General features: G+C 39.0%; 1 protein-coding gene across 3 annotated transcripts in view; it reads left to right on the top strand.

Annotated features, from left to right (window-relative positions):
- The window catches only part of gpc6a (glypican 6a), a 158139-nt gene extending 143842 nt beyond the window's left edge, over window positions 1-14297 (top strand). For 2 of the 3 annotated variants that reach the window (XM_026165760.2, XM_026165750.2), the window contains one exon: window positions 912-6602. In XM_026165760.2, coding sequence (XP_026021545.1) covers window positions 912-1129 — 218 coding nt within the window. In that variant the 3' untranslated portion in view covers window positions 1130-6602. Of the gene's footprint in view, window positions 1-911; window positions 6603-13994 lie in introns of those variants that run through there. The other variant, XM_080292633.1, reaches the window with a different exon arrangement.
- Window positions 14298-17635: the final 3338 nt, after the last annotated feature.

Raw genomic sequence — 17635 nt, 5'->3', positions numbered from 1 at the left:
TTTTTATGGTAGAAAGCAGGCATTCGCTGACAAGAATGGATTGTACTGCTGTATTTAAATTCAGATTTCATAGATTTTCTTTATGTATTTGCATAATTACCCTGTACAATAACACCAAGTGTATTAGATTGGATACGGTTTTTATACCGTCAGTGTCATTTTTTAAACCCTAACCTTAAACCCTTGTATGTTTTAGTTTATTTAAGATAATTAGGCTGTGAGCAATAAATTGGACAAAAAAGTCAGATATAGCACAACTGATTCGAATTAAAACTAGTATGCAAATTGCTATTTATTTTTAAAAACTTTAGATTTTTCTGGCATTTGTTTCATGGTTCAGGCACTGTAGGGTAAAGCTTGTTCATCAGCAAGAGTTTAGAGGATACTTTGTATCTTTATGTTCACTGTAACAACTCCAGTGCCTAAAGTTTGCTGTTGAGCAGTTAACCAATTAAACAGTTTTCCGTTCATACAAAACTGAATTGAATAGTTGAAGCAGCTGTTTAAAACCTGCTGTTGAGCTGAAGACTGCAGGAATCTGTGCCAAAGCTGAAAGCGTCGCAACCTTCAGTCGCTCACTAATCTAAATACTGAGGGTTATTTAAACAATGATGCTACAGCTTTGCCAAGAAAAAAAAAATAATAGCATAGTAGATAGTCAGTAATTGTGAATATTTGAACTGAACAAAACATTTCAAACAACCGAAGCGACTAACCAAATTATAACACCCACTGTTGAATATATCAGTAGGATGTATGTGGGTGAGCTTTTTGTTTCTTCTTTTTCTGCCACATTCTCGTGTGACCGGGGCTCGATTGTGCGCTTTCTCTTCCCCTGTGCAATGAACCGCACTCGGTAGCTGCTTCTGATAATGTTATTTTCATCTAATTTTTAATTTGTGTTGCTGCAGGTGACGAGGGCAGCAGCTCCGGCAGCGGCAGCGGTTGCTCCGACGGCTGCACAACAGAGTTTATTTTTGTTGGAACAGAGGCTCCCGTGATCGGAGCTGACAGAAGCGATGAGCGCGCAGCAGCCGCGGGCAAGTCAGTTTCCTGCGGACCCTCCGTACTGCTGCTGACGGTTGCCCTCACACTCCCGCTTTGGGCGATGCAGACTCAGTGGAGATAATACAGTGTGGCCCGCATTACCACTGACTTTTTTTTACTGTTACGTAACAGTATGTTTAACAGCAAGTTGTACTGCTGTTCCCTCACTGGACATGTAGAGCCTCCTGGAAACCTGTTGAGAATGGCTTACTGTATGGTGTGGTAGGAGTGAAAGTGAGTGCAGTGCTGCATCCCGCTTGTCCCCCAAAGAATGCTTGGTGCCATCAGTGAACCAGCTTTCACATCAAAATAAAGAAAATGTGTTTTCTCATTATTCTAAAGTGAGTTTTGGAGGGTAAAAAAAGCCCAAAACATCTTTTAGAAATGAAACCCTCTAAAGATGGTTCTGTCAGTGATTTTTTGTTCCAGATAAAAGGGAATCTATTTTTCTTTTCCTTTGTATGATGAATGGAGAAAACGAGACGACACCTATTTTATCCTATTAGTCTTCTCCCCCAAAAGGAAAAACAAAATCAAAAGGAGAAAGTTTTACTGTGTGCATGCGTGGATATGATGTTAACTGACAAAACATTCTTTTTTTTTCCGTTTTTATGCAGGCTACACAGTTTTTTGGAGTGATTGTGCAGGTTGTACAGTGCTAGCAGTTCGCCTGGTTTCCCGTTTGGTCATATCGACGTGGCTTCAGGAAGCAGCAGGTCTTACAGCCACATTATTGTTGCACATTTGATTATCTCTTTAGAAAGTGCTATCGTACTGCACTAAGAGAACTACTTTGCACAGATTATTTTTGTTGGCTTCATAAGTTTCTACAGCTACAGAAAACATCCACCCCACAGAGAAAACGATCTATATTTTCAGATCATTTAATTGATTGTATTGTACTTATAAGCAGTTACAGTATGTGTTACAGTGGAAGGTACTGTAATGTAATCTTACTGGCAATGGATACTTTTTTTTTAACAACTGTGTCATTGTTTCTACAAATTATTTGATCATCTGTTAAATAAAAACTAAGAATGGTTCTGCAGCAGCACTAATTGCCTGTTAACAGCGTTCAGGTATCTAATTTACTTTCGTCTGTCTGGGTAGTTAACATGCACTCACGCTGGTTCTGTTATTCTCAGAGGACTTGGAGGAGAGTAATAATAGATATATCCTTATGAAATTTTAATTTCCTTAATTTTCTTGGCTGCCACACTGATGAATTTTGCTTTATGTTACGTGTTTATTTGCATACATGTAAAGTTACCCGTCGTAACCTCTGATATCCTCTGCTGGTTACCCCTCATGTCTTGCAATGCATCATACTGAAATTTGCATGTTCTTTGGTTAATGAGAGCAGACCTATGCCCCCTACAGGCTACATGCGGTGTAATTGGTCGTGTTCTCTTAGAGGACGCGTACAAAGTCAGCAACTTTTAAAAAAGAGTTCCGAGGCCAGAGGGCTCCAAATGTACTCGTACAACTAAGGTAACTATTCGTAACTTTCATTCTGTGTCCTGCAGGCTTTGACCTTTAGCAGACTCAAGAGGCTCAGGGAGCAAAGCACTTCACAAATACAACACAGTGGTTGATGTCGAACTGTATACCAGAAGGGTTCATAGCTGAGTGAAAGGCTATAAGTGGCGGCCATAATAAGAACTGGTCACATTCGCCGAATGCTAAAGTAATGCACTTCCTGTTCTGTCTCCTTTAGCATGAGATGCACTGCACCATACTTTATGAAAGGAAATGAGTTAATACTGTCTCTCAGTTCCTCGGGGTTTGAGCGCACGCAGCCGTTATTAATGTGAGCACTCTGTTGTTTCAGTTTAATAACTGTTAGCCTGCAGTCTTTAAAAAAAAATTCAGTTCCAACATTGGTAAAAAAAGATTTTTTAAAAAGCACGCTTTTTCATTGAACTGACACTTTGTCTATCACATCATGCCAGATGACCTCACCTTTTGCCCTGTGTCAGCTCAGATAGGCTCAAGCTTTACGTAAGTATTCAAGAAGGACTTTTTCTTTTTTGTTATACTAGAGAAACGATAGTTTTAAAGTACTCAGCAACAACTTGATAACACCAATCTGCCAAGTGAGATTCAATTAGCACTAAGTTCTAAGTTCTCATTAATTCTCCTCCACATTTTACCTTATGACATTTTCTATTAAGATCAAGGGAAAGGGTTTAGAAAAAAAGATGGGACTTTTTTTTGACAATTCATCTGCAACTAATGGCTTTAACATCTAGTCGCAGAGAAATGTAGCTTTCGGATACAATATCTTGCAATATGTAGCGTGAATATTGTTGAAGCCATCACGAGTGTGCCTGGAGGATTGAATCTCATCAGCTCATAAGTACCTGAAATGTTTTCACAATACACAAGCCCATTACTTCAACAGAGACCTTCCAGTAAATACACAAATAGACAAATCAATAGGAGCTATGAGCAGCTAAAGAGATCTTGTGTTTCATGTACAAAAGCTTAATAAAGAAAATTCGGGGCACGAGTTTTCCTCGTCTCCACAGCGTGAAGAGGGGATAGAAAAGCACAAAGTTTGTGCAAGCGTCATGGATCTCTTCACAGAAAACACCATAAGGGAAATCTACCCTCGGTGTGCTCATATGACTCACGAAAGAGAAACTGAGCACCACAGGAAGCTCCCACAGTTGACCTCTTTCACCTCACTTCTTATCGAAATGGTTTTAGGATAAGGTGACTGAACAGCAGCCTCCTACTTAAAAAAAACACAAAAACCCCAACAGCATAGCAATTAAATCACTGAGCAGCAAACCTTATATGTGTAGCACAACAACTGTGTTTAACCAAAGCATGACTAAAGACAACACTGAAGCGATTAACAAAAGGCCACCCAATAACTAATTGTGCACAGAAACACGAAGGCAGAGCAGTTCCATTCACCTGTCATCAAAACTGGTTGAAAATCACAAGGGTTCACCCTGACTGAGGTGAAACGTTAGCGCATAGAGCAAAACAAAAGCTGACAAGTAAATCGTAAACAGATTTGGAGGATAAATCATGATGCAAAACAAGCGTGTGACATATGAAGAGACTTTAATCTTCTTTCTATTACTCTATAAAAGAAGCGTATACACATTTTCCTCACTATCTAATGGCGTTTTCCATCTTTTCACGGTACCGCTTTTATTTTAATTACTATATGTCATCCCATTATGCAGCCTGATGTGTGACTAAACATTTAGCACTATCTGCTGTTTACCCTAATGCTTAGTTTCTAATATTCACATGACAGCAGGGGGATAGAAAACAAAAAGATGTTTTGTGTGCTTGTTTTTTTTGGTTTGTTTGGGTTTTGTTTTTTGTTTTTTTTAGAAATTTCTTTAAAATGTGCTGTACATCTGGATACAAAATGGAACTACCGCCTACATTCTTTGCTAAGACAAATCGATAAAGAAACAGTGTGCCTGAACTCACTCACTCACTCTATCTATCTACACACACACACATATATATATATGTGTGTGTGTATGTATAAAATCCGTTTGTGTTTTCCTTCTATGCTGTGCACTCAAAAATGTCTAAATGCCAACATGCATGTCAAAATAACCATTTTGCAGCTGGCAGTTATGGTCCAGTGAGGGTCTGAGATCATAGTTAATGCTCTAATGAGTAAACTGCAAAGCACCCATTAAAAAGGGAGCAGTGAGTCAACACTGGGGTGATTTCTACCTGTGTTAATTAGTCACCAACAATGCCTGGAAGCAGCCCTGGGAGACTGAGAAGACTTCCCCAATACCCACCAAAACTGTGCATGCAGGAGACCCGTCTACATTCGCTTCACTGCCGTAATAACTGAGCAACTCATTGGTGCCGGAGAGAGGATGCGATGCACATTTTAAAGCCCCGGGTTTGAAAAGGTACATGGAAATTTTTAGTGCACACTAAAACGGATGACTGAGCAAGTCTTTGGAGCCTGTCAAGGTCAAAGCCTGCATGAGACGGGACGAGGGGTGCATTGGAAACTTTAAACATAAACACAGTTAGATGACTCGACTGTGTTTAAATCGTTTTCATACAGAAGTTATACGAGTCACTGTGTTGCACTAACAGCTTTTTAAAATTGCTCACGTATCCTGTGGTCACAGACAGACGACCAGCAGAAGCATCAGCTGCTGCTGTTTCAGTGGGTCAGACGGGGAGTTGAGAGAACGTCACGCTGTAACTATTTATAACATGGTGAATGTTGAATTAAATGCTGTTGAAGTAACTAGCTGTCAGTCCTGTGCAGTGCTGGTTTTCCTCATCTTTACTCACCCAGGAGTACCGCCCTGAGGACGCGATAATTGAAGTGAAGGAGGTTTCATGTAAAAGTCATGGTTTGTTACATGGAGGCTGTTGAAGTGTGGACTGATAATTAATTTTAGCTCTGGACGTTTACACTTAAGCAAGAATATCTAGAACGTTTCGACCGTAATGGCAAAAATGTTTTTCCCTTGTCTTTTTTTTTTTTTTTTTAAACGCGCTTTGTGTTTTGGTGATTTCATAATTGGCAAATTAAATGAATATGCTGCGCAACAGGAATAAAACTCAATTATAAGTGCAAGTTAGTGGGTTTTACTTGGAGTCAAACGCAGCCAAAACATTGTGGAGGCAGATATTTCTGAGTCAGGGTCGGTAGTGAGGCGGAACAATCAGTGCGGTGTGTGCTTGATAATAAGGCAGGAAGTTAGCCGTGTGGCTTCAGATACGGCATTGTTTAAGCTTTGGCACTGCTGCTCCTCAGTGGGGCTTAACAGCTCAGTTTTATTTCTCCAAAGTGTAAAAACTCAAAGCATCTGCAGCCATACAAAGGTCGAATGCACCCATTAGAGCCTCTACAAGATCTGTGACTGCAGCAACAAGAGTTTTTGGATGACTAAGATGAGGCTGGGCTTTAGCAGTGTTCTTCAGACAAAGTCAAGAAAGTGAATTAAGAAAAGAATGTTTTGGAAGTTTGGTGCAGTTTTTTCCAAAGAGCTTGTGTCTGTCTAAACAACAGTCTTCTCTCATTACAAGAGGAATGTCTGCCATTCTCCACTGCCTTGTGTACTCCTCTCTTTCCTGGCGTGATACGTTACCACGGTCACGCATTCACAGTTTGACACGATTCAGTGCTAAACTTGTTTTGTTTTTGTTTTTCTCTCATTCATTCATTTTGGCATTTAAAAAAAAAAAAGGGGGGGAAAGGTGATGTGAGGTTTTTAAAGAGTGTTTTATGCAAGAATCTTCATTTTGATGTTAATCATTTGCTGCACTTTTGCTAAAACATATGCTGTGAGTGTGGTACTGTTGTGATTTGCAAAATCTGATAAATAAGGAGCACATCAAGCGTTTTGGAACTGTTGGTGCACGTTGTTCAAAGTTTGTTTGTTTTTTTTGGGGGGGGGGGTCGAAGTTGATGGTTATACAAGCAGACATGCCTTACCATTTTTTAAAAGACTAAAATGGATTGCTTATTTGGCTTTTGTTACACATTCTTGTATACAGAAGATAATACAATGGTAAAAAATAAACATTTATTTAAAAAAAAAGTTTTCTGGGGTTTTTCTCCCATGCTGCTGTGTATTTCTTTTTATTGCTTTACTGTGGATCCATGCCTCCAATGTTTGTGAGACTAGGAAGAAAAATCAGATCATTTATTTCTATGCTGCCTTCAGAGTTTTAGCATTTCTAAATTGGCTTCAGACGTGTTTAAGCTAATATATGTTTATTTTTTTTTCCCTAGAAAATCAGCCAGCTTTGCATATAACAAGGATCTCCCCCTACTTTTTGTTTCCCCAGGCTGATTTATAGAGAGCTTCCACATTTATATTACTACTGTATTAACAGGTGCAATTCTCAGAGCATAAATTACCATTTAAAAAATGCAAAAACATTTTATTCATGCAAATACCTTTGAATTACGGAAGATTACCTTCCAGATATCTTTGGTGGAAGTGATAGTTTCATGGCTTCTGACCAGACAACTGTAACAAATACACTATATGGACATGGACATATGGCTATGAATACACTATAAGTACTGAGCCAGTTACTTATTACAGATACAGGAGCTGCTCATGCAACGTAGCTCCTGGTGCACGGCTTTTGTGCTGATGTTAATGAACACGGGAGGTTAAACGCTTCCATTTTATAATAATACCACCTGCAGTAGGAATACCAAGAAGGGGAGGAACTTGTTGCGATGGTGGTATCCTATCACGCTCAAATGAGCAGTGTTTTTAAATTAACATGTTTGTAAAGGGCTTGACGCATGATTTTGTACATCACTGCCAATGGGACTAAAAATAAAAAAATCAAAGATTAGGAGATGTGCCCCAATACTTTTGTCCATATACTGTATATATTGTATATGCACAAGACTTTTTTTTACAATAGGATTACCTATTGTCAGTTACTCTTGAATGGTATAGGCAGCACTGTTAATTGGAAAATATGAGTGAAAAATAGATTACCTAGTGTCAGTTAAACTGTGTTACAATAGCTATGCATTTGCTTGTCAACTAGTATCTATGTCTAATACAGAACTGCTTCAATACTAAGCATTGAGCATTATTTAGAAAATCTAATGAGCATCTTCAACGGTTAATAAGATAAACCTGCAGTAGAACACAAAGGAAGAATGAACTCATTAAAACTATGGGCAGTTTTCACAGCTGACATTTTGACTTGTTAAAGTTTGAAAAGCACCCGTTATTAAGATTATTTGCCTTTCAAACATGACAGTGCTTGAACTGGAAAAATCCCTTTAAAAAAAAAAACTTGCATCAGCTGAATAGAAATCAGCTGTGATGCATTTTATCTGCACTGTAATTTCCTCACTGTGACATGTCAAATTGTCTTCTCTAGAGTTGCATGCTTCTCCTGGTCATGTAAAGCAGCCCAAAAGGGAACCTAATGAGAATGCTTTGCATGACTGGCATTTCATTATTACCAAGCAATTAACATCTACACACACTAACTCGAGCTTGTCTCGGGGTCTTAAACACAGTATGATAATGCAGTGCTAACATTTGAAATAATTATCCTGACATATGACAAAAAACAGCATGTTACAGTTAAATCTCTACCGACTGGAAAACCTTCAAACCAAGCACGACAGTTTCTTCTGTTGTTGAACTAACGTGGCTATAATCGTGTTAGGGTTACCTTTCAGAGGGCAGATTGTGTTAGGATTTGTATGAAAACATTTACATATCAGGTTATTAAAAGCAGGACTGCAACACAAGAAACTTATTTCCACTAAAGTATGGAGATCTTGTTTTGGATGTAAATGCTTTGGGGAAAGTTTGTTCAGAGGTGGAGCAATTATAGTTCCTGGCTAAATTACAGACCCATGCTTATAAAATGAATTCCCTTTCAAAATTATTACTGCATGAAAACTAATGAATTCAAATCAAGCTCAATTTAAAAACAGTCTGGTCTGCCTTTTCTTTCACTTCATTTGTACCATATTAACACTAACTCACTTTTCTCACCCATTTGGCTCATGTACTTTATTCTCACCTGTTTAAGACGGGGTGACATTCTTTTGCAAATTGCTTTGAACACTAGGAATGTGACAAAAACAAATTACTTGTGATATGTTTTGAGACTTACTCTGGCACTGTGAGTTGAACATTCAAAACTGGAGAAAAAAGTACAAATATTAAAAAGTATTGATAGCAGAAACACATTTGGTAGAGATTTAAGCAAATGCTCATTCTACCAGCATCATCACTCAGAAAATAAAGTACTTTATTATTGTGCCTTTTAGGCTTTGACAGCATGGGGCAGTACACTCTAAGTTAGTGCTGCTGAACTCTTGAGAGCAGGTGCTTCTTTGTATCCTTTCTGTATTGTCACCAGAGGTTCAATACTGAAGACCAGTATTGAACTTATGGTTTTGTACAACAATCGACCTTTTAGAAATGGTGGAAAACCGAGTATGCTGGGTACCTGAAATCACCATTTAACGTTCAAGCAATTGAACTGTAAGAGGAAAGTGAAACACCTGGAGAAAAGATAGAGAACAAGTGCAAAACTCTGCACCACAATGCTGCTGATACAAGATACAAGACAGTATGAAGCTACTCAGAATCTATTAAAACATAATAATAATTAAATGCAAATAATAAATTTCCATTTAACTCATATAAATAAGGAACTGGGAAAACTTTAAAGGTACAGTGTTTTATATATTCCTGCTAGATCTCAGTAGATTGATCAGTTGCAGTCAATTGAATTTTGTTTTCTTACTCCTTCCAGTTTAAGTGCATACTCCTAGCTATGGTGGCCAATGCAGTAAAAGCTCTGGCTGCTGTTCATCTGTAGTCAGCGTAGGCTGTCAGTCTGCTGTGTACCTCAGCTGTCAATGTGTGTCATGTCTATTTATTCTGGAGGATGCTATAAAACTTTGTGTAAAGAGTCGATGAGTCAGTGAAGCTCACTTCATCCTGATAGCAGTTGTTGGTGATATTCTGAACTTTTTTGTAATGGTGTTAGCTGTCGTTAGCCGCTGTTGTTAGCTGCTGTTGTTAGCTGCTGTTGTTAGCTGCTGTTGTTAGCTGCTGTTGTTAGCCGCTGTTGTTAGCCACTGTTAGCTAACATTAATGAAACCGTCTCTGAAGTTTATCTAACATTGTTGGACTCAGACACTTAGTCAACAACCTCTCAGGAAATTTGGGAATCTAATCAAACTGTTTATCAGAGGGCAAGTATGGTTTGTAGGACACTCAAGCCTAACATTAGCTGCCATTATGTTAGCTTATAACCAGCTGTTGTTGTTTAGCTGTTTGCTGTCAACTGTAAGGGGACAGGAAGAGTTGCCTGTCTAATCTGCTGATAATAAGTAATTCCGTCAATATCAGGAATAAATATGATGTTTATGCACATTTTTGTGTATTAGAGTTCTGACCACTTCTGGAGATGAGGCTTGAGGTGAGGAGGAAGTGGATGAGGTGGAAATGAGGGAGCTGTGATGGAGGAGGAGGAGAAAGGCATAATGAGATGACAATACACATGTACAAATGTTAGATGGTCATATATCATTTGCAGCTGTGCAAATATGTCCCCTTTGCTGCTTGGTAACAGTAATGTAGTTTTTGGTCCATAAAAAACACAAAAGTTTGCTTTGTTCCAATAATGAGCCATACGGTGTAAATTTTACTGCACTCCTGTTTCTGAGGGTGAAAGATTAAGTGAAAGAAAAGGAGAAACAGGCAAGAAACAGGTAGCGTCAAGCACCGTCGACCACAGGTGAGATCAATGTACTAACTGCTACTTGTAATCTATCAGTTGTCAAACCTGCGTCAGTGTCACATTTTGTTAGTGGAGGCAGCAGAACTGACAGAGAGTTTCTGACAGAGAAAAAAGGCAGAAACTAAAAAACCCTGCTGCCTTGCTGCATTCAACACATCGGAGTAGCTCCCCCAAACATCCATTTATTCATTTTCACATGACAGTATCAATGGGGACAACACGAAACAGCTTCACATCTGAACCAGAATTATTCATTACAATCACGCTTTCTGTCTGTACAATTATTTATGTGCTTCAATTATGGATAAAGCAGTGTGAAAGGGCCAAACTCCAGATGAAATACAAAAAGTTTATGGATTTCAAAGGCAGAGCTGAGTTTTTCCTGCATGATCCACTTGATAATTTTGAATTGTTCTTAGAAAAAAAACCCTTGTGACTGTAAAAGAATTAATTCTGTTTCATTGTGGTGCAAACGAAATACAGTATGATGTTGAAATGGCGCTGAAATAAATGAAGTCACTTGCTCTATGCTTCATGTCTGAAGGTTCAGCAAAAAACAGGACTCACAGCTAAATTAGGTAAACATAAAGCTGACATTTTTAAGGTAGGCAGTCAAAGTTCACAAGGTGCAAAACCTACAAAGCTCATCAATTAAAAAAAAATCATTCAAAGCATGAAATGAGAAAGAGAGAATTAGGACATAAATAGACACAAGACAATCAGGGAGATAGGAAACAGCAGGCAAACATAAGCAAACCAAGGTCATGACAAAAGGAAGTAAAACTAAATACAAGTCACAAGAAACAAATTAGTGCCAAAATAAAAAGAATAACTGGAGGTCACTACCATCTTCATTACATCTGATTCCCAAACAGCAAGGTGGGAAAAACAGCTACAATTCTGAGTTAGTCTTCACAAAGGGACAGCGCTAACGAGTGACTTATGTCACAGTGGCTACATGGACCATTTTTTAAAACGGGCTGTGCTTCCAAACCTCAACGTTAGCAACCAACACATAGAAAAAGTGCCCAGCTGCATACTTCATGTGTAAGAAGCACAGGGTCTGAAGCCAATTTTCCAGTTTTCCCAATTTGTGTTAACATTTTTTTTTTCTAGGTGAAAATTTAGATAAATATTTGATCTTGTAATAAACTTAAATGTGAATCCAGTATTATATGGTTGCATATCACACAGAATTATTGTAATTCATGTCACAATTGACACTCCTTAGTCAAATTGTGGACTTAACCTTTCTACATTAACACCGACTAACTCAAGGTCTTACAATAAATAGCAACTCCCCTTTGAGCAAACACTTTGCAAATTTAATGACAGCCAATGTGACGTGAAAGAGAGGAGAGTATAGAAAAGATGCTTAATGCATCATGGGAGGAAAACAGGTGTTCTTCTTCCACCGAAAGTCAGCCTTATTGCTGAAGGCTCTGGAAACAACAAGTAAGCCTGTCCTCTGAAAGTAGGGTTTGATATTGGGATAGTATGCTACTATGATGTTTTTAAGATAAGATGGTAACTGGTCATTAGGGCCTTGTTTGATAGCTGTATTCCATTTTGAGGAGCTGCTGCACCAGTAATCTATTCCAGTTCACTATAGTGGAACAACCAAGCCATCATTACTGCTATTAAAATCTACCTGTGGTCTTCGTGCTGTGAGACGATATGATCTAACTGTGATGTGAGAACAGGTGTTAAGTGTAGTTGCTTCAGTTTTTGAAAGAATGGGCCACCCTTGTTAGCGGGTTCTAGTTTTAGACAGAAACACAAGCATTACAGCGGACTGATTTAACATTTCTACACCGGAAATGTAAAAAGAAAGAAAAATACTACATACTAGTGAGCTCCTAAGGTATAATAGGCTTTAATTTTGAGCTTTATTTATACCGCTTTTCATCTCCTTAGAGGAGATAATCTACTGTTTTCTGCATACATACTTTTTGTAGTTCACCTACACAATCCTCACACTGGTTTAATTAAATAAATACAATGTACAAAGAAAGTGGCTTTTGTTGATGTCAAATAAAGGAACGCAACAGGAACACTTGTATAATTTTATGTAATATAATAACTTTGCAATTAATACCTTTCTGAAATCCTAATTGCCTCAAACAGACTGCCTAAAACAACAGATCTAACAACGACTATGTGCCTTTTAACTGTCCTTCACAACTCATAAAACTCAGTGTTGCCTCTGAAAGTAGGGTGGTGACTGTAAATATTAAGGTCTGAGGACATTGTTAATGGATTCTCTGATGACACATTTCATCCAGGCACGGATTGTAATTGCTTTTTACATGACAAGTAATTGTGTGAGGGCTTTAGAGACAGTGAAAAAGTCCCTTGAAAATAGAGACCTATGAAATTAAACCTTGGTTTTCAATTTTCACTCCCACATGGGAGTGGGCAATTAAATGGGTTTAACCTAGTACTGTATAATAAGACATAAATAAGTTTTTGTATGCATATATATTAATATATTTTTATATATACCCATTAGCCACGCCATTAAAACCACTTGTTTAATATTGTGCAGGTCTCTTGTAACAAAACTGTCTTTGAGCACGCGGGGCACGGTAGACAGGATTTTGGGGCATGCATCAGGTCCTTTGGGTTGCAGAGTGAAGGCCTCCAGAGACTGGACTCGTTCCAGTGTGCCCCATAACCCTGAACCTTTGGAGGTTGTGTCGATGCTTTGGGCTCTTTGTTGTGGTCTTCGAGCCATTCCTGCTCACATTTTTTTGCTCTATGTTGGGATACGTTTTTCTACCACGCACCAGCCCCATTTTTAGGGACTCTCATCGACAATGGGGTCGTTTTATAAAAGGGCAACAAGTGCAAGACTTGCGGTGCTATTTCAGAATCATATTATTAGATTAAGATATAGATTTTTTTTTCTTTTTAAAAGGCTCAAAATTGCTTCAACCAGCAAGAGAAAAGCAAAAACTAAAGTTGCTCCAAGTTTCTTATTGATGATCAAAGAAAGATAAAAACCTGCAAACTATCTCAAATAAACTGCAGGGCCTCCTACTTTCTGTGCACCAGGGTCCATAGGATCTTTAACGAATGGTGAATTGATTAGTCAGTAGGTGTTGGTTTAGTATGTGCTGAACTCTTATCTCAGCAAAACACGTTACCATGGAGAGAGGTAGTGAAACACATTTGTAACCCTGAAAATCCTGAGTTAAAGCTGAAGTTATCTAGCTATTTCTCAGAAGATTGATTTGTACGAAGATTATCAATCATTTCTGTTGGTAGTTTTAATGTTGTGGCTCACTGGCACGTAGGTTGTACTCATTAAACCAATAGGAACAGATGCAGAGTGTTGCACCCACTCACTGTGTGTTTATGCTTCATTTCAAACCAACACTGGAGCTTCCATATTGTGATAGACTGACTCACCAAGGTCATTCCCATAACATAAACATTGTCTCTGAAATGCTCAATTGACAGCTGCAGTTCAGTGATTAAAAATCTTGGCTATCCGCTACTTTATTGGACAAGTTTTCCCTGTATAATGAGTTTTTGTGGAAATGTATTTCCATCTAGTATCATCCTAAAAAGTGTCTTCCTCTCAATGCCCTAAACCCTTTGCATTAGACATTTTCAAATAAATCTTTCCCCCTCTGTCTTTGTCTCTCTCTCCACTGTCTTTCTCTCCCTGGATTTAGGATAAAGACTGAATTACACAGCAGAACAATCCTGGATAGCAGAGACAGAGATTACCCTCCCTGATCTTTCTACAGACAAGAAATTCCGTGCAAGAAGTTCAGTGAAAACCCTCCCTGAGGGCCTTACCACCTCAGTACTGACAGACTGTGCATTAGCATGCATCAGAGAAGAGAAAGAAAACGGTTTTATCCTTTTTGACCCACCACTTGACTTGAGATAGAGAGGAATCTAGTGAGCCAGTGCAGTGGATGTTAGGCTTGTCACCACACTGATCTGTACTCGGGGAAAAAAAAAGAACGAAAGATGAGAAGTGAGGTTCTGCATACTACCGTGTCAGAGGCATATGGCTCTAGAGCCAACAGGTAGAGTACACTTCTCCTTTTTTTCTGTTTAATATCAAAGACTAAAACAGCCTGGCTTCCCGAAACAGCCTGGATTTATCTGCTCTAAATATACATTTGCAGCACGTGTCTACACTTACTGATGTTCACAGAGACGCAAATGTGCAGAAACGGTTGTAACCACATTTTAAGTCATTAGACTGTCCATTATAAACAATAAATAATAACTTTATTACTGTGTCAAACAGAAGTCCAAGAATTTATTCTTCTCCACAGATTCCAAATATCGATTACAATGCGAGCTACAAGGATTGATTAAACAGCAGGAAATTAACTAGTCATAAGGTCATTAATCAAACATAAACAAACAATGTAGGCTTTTTTTAAAAAGGTTTGCTATATTAAGCACTGCACTAAATAAAGTACTTACCTTATATCTTACCTTATATCACTTTATATTTCTACTCCACTACAGAACTGAACGTTTACTAGAGCATAAACATAAAAACTGTATGATCAATAATGAAATCTGTTGCCATATCATTATAAAAGTAACCTTTATTAAGTACATCTTGGGTTTTACCTTCAGAACTGCTTTCATTCTTCATGGCACAGATTCAACAAGGTGCTGGAAACAATCCTGAGAGATTTTGGCCCATGTTGGCTTGATAACGTCACACAGTTGCTGCAGATTTGTCAGATGCCTCTTCATGATAGCAGCGTCCTGAAGCATCCATCAGAAGGTTGATGCAGTGTAGGATGGAATTGGTCGGTAACAACACTCAGGTAGGCTGTGTTGTGTAAAGGATGCTCAGTTAGTACTAAGGGGCTGAAAGTGTGCACAGAATTTGTCCAACACCCTTTTAAACTGGCAGCAGCTGCCTGAACCTTTGATCCGAGGCAGGATGCATCCACGCTTTCATGTTGTTTGCACCAAACTTTGACCCTACCATCAGAATGTGACAACAGACACTGAAACTCATACCAGGTAAGATTTTTACAATCTGTGATCCAACTTTTGTTAAGTCCATGTGAGTTGTAACCTCAGTTTCCTGTTCTTAGCTGATGGGGACTACACTGTGTGGTCTTGGGTTGCTGTAATCTATCTGCTTAAAGATTCAACCAGTTGTGCCGAGATGCTCTTCTCCTTGCCTTTGTTATAACATTAAGAAATTCCTCTCAGCTCAAAGCAGTCTGAATTCCCCTCCAACAGGAAATATTTTGCCCACAAAAGTGCTGCTATTTGATATTTTCTCTTGTGTGGACCATTTTCTTTAAACCCTAGAGGTAGCTGTGTGGGTAAATCTTATGGTTAATGGAAGCTGTTTATCTTCTGGAGTTTCGTGCGTTCTTAAAGTCCTGTATAACATTCACAGTCTTTAATATCAGTCAGTCTGTGTGCAATCATGATAATGAGCACTCTGTTCTCATTTGTAAGTTTCCTCAAATGATCATAATAACATAATTTCTTGTAGATAAAAGCACCACCTCCTTTGCGATGTCTGTCTCAGTGCCATTTCTTATCGTGTCTTCTTGTGTATGTGGTGGCAAAGTTGCATTCAAAGTGCCATCCAAGAACTCGATGTTCTGCATGTTATTCATATAAGCTGCTGCTTCACTGCTTAATTAAGAGGCATGAATAATATATTGACTTCTGTCATAAATGGAACTGGCAGTCGGTCTGCCCTGGATGCAGAGATGTGTCAGACCTTAGTCAGGAGCTAATGTTAAGCAGAACACCTACCTTGCACCGGAAAGCTATGGGGAGAAAAAAAGGGGGTGGGAATTGGAAGGGATGGATATTAGATGGTGGTGTGCAGCAGAGGAGAAATATTAGAGAACGGATTTAAGCATGACTTACTGTATGTGATCTGAAAATGTGAAATTTTGAGGGTTGGCTTCTCTGGCAAATGGGTCAGTGCCCATGGGGAGTAGTAGGGATGGTCTTAGCGGTGGCAGCCATGTTTGTGTGAGCCATAATAAGTGGGTCAGTAAATAGAATGGAACTCATCTCTCAAAATTGAAAGCGATGGCAGCATTGCTAAAGCTGTTGCATGAACTGAAAAAAAAAATTAGGACAATGATTCATTATTATGACCCAACATAAAAGCATTTAGCAGTCAGGTTTAATATAAGCATTTGCTGAATTTTTCATATTTTAAGAATTAGTGCACATTTCCTCTCATTGTTTGACAGGATAGTCGTCTGTTGTGTGCTACACCCTCTGGAATAATTCACTGTGTGTTTCCAAGTTTCCAAGAGTGGATATAAAGATAAAAGTAAGTGAGAAGGAAACTCACAATTTACACAATTCAATTCCACCATCCAGGGTCTTTCTGTGTGGAGTTTGCATGTTCTCCCCATGTTTGCGTGGGTTCTCCCCGGGTACTCCAGCTTCCTCCCACGGTCCAAAGAGATGCAGTTAGTGGGGTTAGGTTAATTGCAACCACTAAATTGCCCATATGTGTGAATGGGGGAGTGAACGTGAGTGCGATTAGTTGTCTCTGTCTATGTTAGACCTGTGACAGACCGGTGACCTGCCCAGGGTGTACCCTGCCTCTTGCCCTAAGACACCTGGGATAGGCTCCAGCACCCCACGTGACCCTGAAAAAGGATAAGTGGAAGCGAATGGATGGATGGATTTGTCTAATATTAAAATTTGCTTAATCTGAAATGTGTAAGTTTGACCGATATGCAAAAAATAAAGAAATCAAACCAGGCAAAAATGCTTTTTCCTAGCACTGTGTGTATACAGAAGTTGCCTTAGTCTCCTAAGGTGATCAACATTTCCCTGTAGTAGAAGAGTGATCAGTGAATGAATGAGGAGGGAGTCTCAGAGTGATGAAAAATGAGGGTGAGTGAAAAGGAAAGTCAAGGAGGGAAAGGATGAGATGATTTATCGTAAAACCTGTGCTCTAGTCCTGTCTGATAATCTGGAAGCAGTGGGTGGGTAGACAGTGGTGAACACTATATTGATGAGACTGTTTACACCATTCTCAGAGGGACTAAAAAGTTGTGTGCAGACAGAAAGAGATTGAGAAGCCCCACGCTGCTGTCTCCAAGAGGTTCGAGAGGTGTGTCCGATTGGGGAAAGCCTTCAGACGCCATTAATTTCTGAAAGCACACATCAAGAAATGTTGAAAGCACATTTGGGACAGCAGGGTTTTTTAGTTTGGTTCTCAGTAGAGCTGACTGTTCTCTTTTTTGTCTGAAAATGAAAAAAAAAAAGAGAGAATAGAAGCATAGTCCTGAATAAATGCGGGTCCTTAACCTTACCGTTGGATCTAGGCAGTGAATGT

This window comes from Astatotilapia calliptera, chromosome 1 (assembly GCF_964374335.1).
Source record: "Astatotilapia calliptera chromosome 1, fAstCal68.1, whole genome shotgun sequence".
NCBI classification, from domain to species: domain Eukaryota; kingdom Metazoa; phylum Chordata; class Actinopteri; order Cichliformes; family Cichlidae; genus Astatotilapia; species Astatotilapia calliptera.
The sequence above is the reverse complement of the archived record's forward strand: the minus strand, read 5'-3'. Positions and strand labels throughout refer to the sequence as shown.